The following is a 6,000-nucleotide window of genomic DNA, read 5'->3' on the forward strand; positions in this document are numbered from 1 at the left end:
GGATCAGTCCTCAGCCCTTTCCAGCTCATCATAGTCCTCCAGGCAATAACAAAGGAATTTAAGACAGGCTGTCCCTGGGAGCTCCTCTTTGCTGATGACCTCGTTCTTATAGCTAGATCACTATCAAAACTAGAGAAGAAATTTCAGGTGTGGAAACAAGGTCTAGAATCAATGGGCTTTAGAGTTAACCTAGTAAAAACCAAAGTCTTAGTAAGTAGGAAAGCAGACAAATCACAAATACTTTTAGGTAGATGGCCCTGTTCAACCTGTAGGAAAAGTGTAGGTAGAAATTCCATAAGATGTACCCAGTGCATTCTATGGACACATAAGAGGTGCAGCAATATCAGAGGAAGGTTAACTGGAAAATAGTTTTGTGTAGAAGGTGCACAAGTACAATAAACACAAAAAATGGACTCCATCAAATGCCATTGGGGTGAGCTAGAGGTAGTGGATAGCTTCTGTTATCTAGGTGACCAAGTCAGTAGTGGAAGTGGATTCTCAGAGAGTGTAGCTGAAAGAATAAGAATAGGCTGAGCAAAGTTCAGCGAGCTCCTACTTCTGTTGGCAACAAAGTGTCTCTCCTTCAGAGTGAATGGCAGACTGTATGATACCTTTGTGTGAACAGCTATGCTACACAGTTACGAAACATGGGCATTGACTGCTGAGGACATGCATGGGCTTGAAAGAAATGAAGCTAGCATGCTTCGCTGAATGTGCAATGTCAATGTACATGTGCGACAGAGGATAAGCATCTTGAGAGAAAAGTTGGGCATAAGAGGCATCAGATGTGGTGTGCAAGAGCGACAACTGTGTTAGTATGGTCATGTGATGCATATGGACAAGGACAGCTGTGTAAAGAAGTGCCAATCTCTAACTGTGGAGGGAACATATGGAAGAGGTAGACCCAGGAAGACAGGGGATGAAGTGGTGAAGCATGGTCTTTGAATGTTGGGCCTCATGGAGGCAGTGACTAGTGACTGAGACCATTGGTGATATGCCATGCTTAAGAAGACCCGTCAAGCCAAATGAAATCAAAGTCATGACCAATACCGATATCATGTTACTGGCACTCATGCCGGTGCCATGTAAAAGCACCTTTCGAGCGCTGAGGCAATGTGGCCATTTGCTGGTGTCGCTTTAACTAGCACCCATGCCTGTGGCACATTGGGCCACACAATGGCAATGTGGCTGGTGCTAGTGTTGCGTAACTAGCACCCATGCCAGTGGCACATAAAAAGAACTTTTCAAGCGTTGGGCCTCATAGAAGCAATGACAAATGACTGAGACCTTTGGCAATATGCTATGCTTGAAAAGAAGACACATCAAGCCATGTGAAATCGTCGTCATCACAGATACCGGTGCCATGCAACTGGTACTCATGTTGGTGGCATGTAAAGGCATTCATTACACTCTCCTTGTGGTTGGTGTTAGGAAGGGCATCCAGCTGTAGGAGCCATGCCAAATCAGACTGGAGTCTGGTGCAGCCCCTCAGCTTACCAGCCCTGGTCAAACCATCCAATCGATGCCAGCATGGACAAAAGACATTAAATGATGATGATGATGATATATATATACGATGGACTTCTTTCACTTTCCATCTACCAAATCCACTCACAAAGCTTTGGTCAGCATGAGTGAACCATGTGGTTGGGAAGCAAGCTTCTTAGCACACAGTCATTATATATATATATTTATTATTCTGAACCATTTATATATCTGTGACTGTGTGTGTGTGCCTTATTCCCAACTACTTGGTAACTAGTGTTGGTTTGTTTATGTTCCCATAATGTAGCAGCTCAGCAAAAGAGACTCATATGTTAAGTACTGGGGACAATCTGTCCTACTAAAACCCTTCTAGGTAGTTCTCCAACATAGCTACAGTCCAATGACTAAAAGAGTAGAAGGTAAAAGATATATATATATGTAGTAGGAGTGTAGGCTTGGCCCAAGGTGGTGTTATATCAAAGTTAGACACTGAATAATAAACATCAGTAAATAAGTACCATACTGAAGCAATTAACATCTGCTTTCCCATGAGTCACTTGAAATTTGTTGAGGCAGATTTTCTATAGCCAGATGCTCTTGTTGCTAACACTCATCTGTTTACAAGCAGGGCGCTATTTTCTTCTAGTCTAGACATTTTTTAAAGGAAGATTGCAAACAAATGACACTGTTTGTATGACGGTGATGTTTGTTGAGTTGACAATTAGCATGCACTGTCAACAGTAGGAAATACACATACATACATCCAGACTTCTCTTTAGTTTCTGGCTATTAAATTCACTCACAAGGCTTTGATTGGCTTGGAGTTATAGTAGAAGACACTTGTCCAAGACACCATTTATTCAGGCTGAATCTAAAATCATGTTGCAAAGCAAATAGGACTCCTCTGTTACCAGACTGATCCATCATTTCTCAACCGTATTGTAACTTGCAATGAAAAGTGGATTCTGTACAATAATAAAAAATCGTTCTTCGCAGTCGATGCATCAAAATGAAGCACCGAGAACCTTCCCCAAACTCGAGCTCTTCAAAAAGAAGGTAATGGTGACTGTTTGGTGGTGTACTGCAGGACTCATCTACTATAACTTCTTAAAACCCAGAAAAACCATTACTGAAGAAACATATTGCCATGAAATTGCCAAAAGGAACAAAAAATTGCCACAATCATTCTTCATGACAATGCTCGACCACACGTTTCACTAATGACGCTCCAGAAGTTGAGGGAACTTGGCTACGAAGTTCTTCCCCCAGACCTTTCTCCTTCCGACTACCACTTTTTCAAGCACCTTGATGGTCTCTTGCGAGAGAAGGTGTTCAAAAATCAAACCGATGCTGAAAGTGCGTTCATAGATTTCATCAGCTCCAGAATTCCAGGTCTTTATGTTACCGGAATAAACAAGCTTGTAACTGGTTGGCAAAAATGTTTTGATTGTAATGGCACTTACTTTGATGACTAGAATTTCCGGATACTTCAGTGCATAGCTTCCCAAAGTGGGCGATATCGCCCACCGATGGGCGATTTCATTTTACAGGTAAATTTCTAGAAAATGGTGGGTGATATGAGATTTTGGTGGGCGATGTGAACATTTTGTGGGTGACAAAGAATTTTTAGAAAACAAGTCTGCATTTACCTATATCTAGGTATGCCTAGAATGAAGATGCACTTTTATCGATTTGACTACTTGCCCGAGATGTCCCTTTGTATTAAAAAACGCGGACTTGTTTATCGAGCCAATATTTTTGTCGCACGGTCATTGAGATGGTTGTCATATGTGCTAAAAATAGCAGCGAAGTAGGCCTAGGCCTTAAATCACGCTCAACCACCATTTCTCTTCTTTTTTTTGCATAATTCTATGAAGTCCCGCGTGTAGAATACAAATTCACAAAAATTTCCTGAAGACTGAAAAATAAAAAAGTTATGAGGGGTTATGTGTCGTACGTAATTCTATGGTTTCACATCAAAACTCAAGTGCTATTTTCAGGATGTTGACAAAATGTGCAGTCACGCACAAAATGACAAGATTGAAATCGTGTTTCTTGACTGAGTGAAAATGGTTAAATGACTATATTAACCTCTATAACTTTTTAACATTTTTCTAGAAAAAGGTGAATAACTCCAGCAATTTAGCTTAGAAAGGTATATTAATGTGCCAAATTTTAAAATTTTCGATAAACTTCAATTTTTGAAATGATGGCAGCCAAACGAACTAGATCCATATTTGCTCCAGTAAAGACGTGTCATCTGACTGCTCTATTGACTTCTTCACTTTGAGAATACCATACTGCCTTTCTGACGCCATCTGTAGAAATTCGTTTTCCCATTTTCACTTTACTTACGCCTCCAGTTAAGAAAATTTATCGACAATACAGTAGTGATTATTTATCGTTTGGATTTATTCCCTCTCCTCAGAACTCTGTTACCAATTTGCCATCAAACATTAACCAACGAAGCAATGAAACCTTCATGCTTGAAGTATCACTTTGATGCAAAGCATTCTGACAAGGTGCACAAGCCGTTGTCATACTTTTGGCAACTGAGTTCCTCTTTCAAAAAGCAAACACAAACATTCAACACGCTACTCCAGAAACTAGTAAATAGGAGAAGGATGGATTGATTGCATCGTACAACATTGCATTGCTTGTTGCTAAGTCTGGTAAGTTTCACACAATTGGAGAAACATTTCTTCACCCAGTTATCGAAGAGGTTTTGTCAACTGTTGAGCACGAAAAGCTCAATAACATTATGAAGATCCCTCTTAGTAATAACAATTTCTCGACGCATCGATCAAATGACCAACGATGTCAAACATCGGCTCATTAATATTCTCCAGCGTTCTGAATTTTCTATACAAGTGGATGAGTCAGCTGTTGTGGACAATCAATGTTTGATGTTGGTATATGTTCGGTATTTCAGCGAAGACCTTCAACCTCGTGAGGAAATGCTGTTCACAGAAATTGCTGCTTGATTCAAAAGGTGCAACTATTTTTCACATTCTCAAGTCTTTCCTTTTTGAACATAATATCCCACTCAGTAATATTCTTGCCTGTGTGTCTGATGGAGTCCCTTCAATGAAAGGAAGATACAGGTTTTTTTTTCATCTCTCCTAAATCGTGAAATTTCCAACCAGGTACTAACTGTTCATTGCTAGGCACACTGGCAGCATTTAGTGGCAAAAAATAACAGTAGATTGAATGATGCACTACAGTTAGTTATCAAGACTGTGAACAAACTGAAGTCTAGTCCCTTGACTGATCGAATTTTCCGTGAACTCTGAGAAATGATGAGGACTATACTAAACTCTTACACCTTACCGAAGTCCAGTGGCTGTCAAAAAGAAACTGTGTCTTACGCTTTATTGAACTGTTTCAGATAATCATATCTTTCTTTGAAGATACTCCACTATCTGCTTCATTGGTGGTTGCAAGATGCGACATCTCTTTTCTTTGTGATATAGTCACGAAACTAAATGATTTGAATATATTATTGCAAGGAAACATAAAAACTCTCGTTGATTGTAAATCATTTATCACTAACTTCATTTCGAAATTGGTGCTGTACAAGACTAACATTTCAAAACGTCAATTCCATCAATTTCCACAACTTCATTCTTTGAACGATGAATTGGTTGATGAGGATCTAACTAGATATCGCAATTATTTACAATCATTGCACGATGGCATGGTGGAGCGATTTCAAGATGTTATTGCGATGAATATTCCAAATTGGTATAGCAATCCGTTTGAGGTCGATGCAGTTGCTTGCGAGGACGATGTTCAGTAGGAATTGTTAGGATTACAAAATGACAATGATGCCACAATGCGATATCGCCATAATGGCAAAGAAGGTTTGTGGTATCATCTAAGTATATTGAACTCATACCCCAATCTGTAGAAACGTCTGAAATGATTTTTTCTTGCCTTCCTTACCTCGTACCTGGTTGAATCTGATGTTAGCCATGTTGGAACTTTACTTTCCCATTAACTAATTGGACTGGATGTAACACAACGAGGAGACTTGCGGCTAAAGTTGACAAGTTTGAAACCGAATATATCTGCTCTAACTGCATCGCACCAGACAGCGTTCTCATTAAAAAATTGTATTCTTTTCCTTTATAATACAATCATTAATTATTTTTGCATCGGGCAACGAGTCTACGATATAGTATGTGCGTCAAATGATACAAGGGCGGGGTTCTCCTAGGGGATTTAGTGTTAGGGAGGGTTGTGTCAGGGCTTTTTTTTTAAAGGTGGGCAATGGAACCTTTTTGGGGAGATAGGTGGGCGATATTGCAATTTGACGCGAAAAGTTTGGGAAACACTGCTTCAGTGGTTAAACTTATTCTATTTTATTGACTATTCTCAAAACTCGTGATTTTTTTTTTTTTTTTTTTTTTTTTTTTGCGCTTGGGGTGGGGAATTTCTTGTTAAATAATTTTTTGAGAGCTGCTAATTGTTTACTTGAAAGAATATCTGCCCACAGTATGAATACATGCACAA

General features: G+C 39.5%; 1 protein-coding gene across 1 annotated transcript; it reads left to right on the top strand.

Annotated features, from left to right (window-relative positions):
• The first annotated feature begins 4,292 nt into the window (after positions 1 to 4,292).
• On the top strand, positions 4,293 to 5,284 carry LOC149134704 (zinc finger BED domain-containing protein 5-like). The gene is made up of 2 exons (XM_089355813.1): positions 4,293 to 4,397; positions 4,874 to 5,284. The coding sequence occupies exons 1-2, from the start codon at positions 4,293 to 4,295 to the stop codon at positions 5,282 to 5,284; spliced, it is 516 nt and encodes a 171-aa protein (XP_089211939.1).
• The last annotated feature ends 716 nt before the right edge of the window (positions 5,285 to 6,000 follow it).

This window comes from Octopus bimaculoides, chromosome 7 (assembly GCF_046866305.1).
Source record: "Octopus bimaculoides isolate indiv1 chromosome 7, ASM4686630v1, whole genome shotgun sequence".
NCBI classification, from domain to species: Eukaryota; Metazoa; Mollusca; class Cephalopoda; order Octopoda; family Octopodidae; genus Octopus; species Octopus bimaculoides.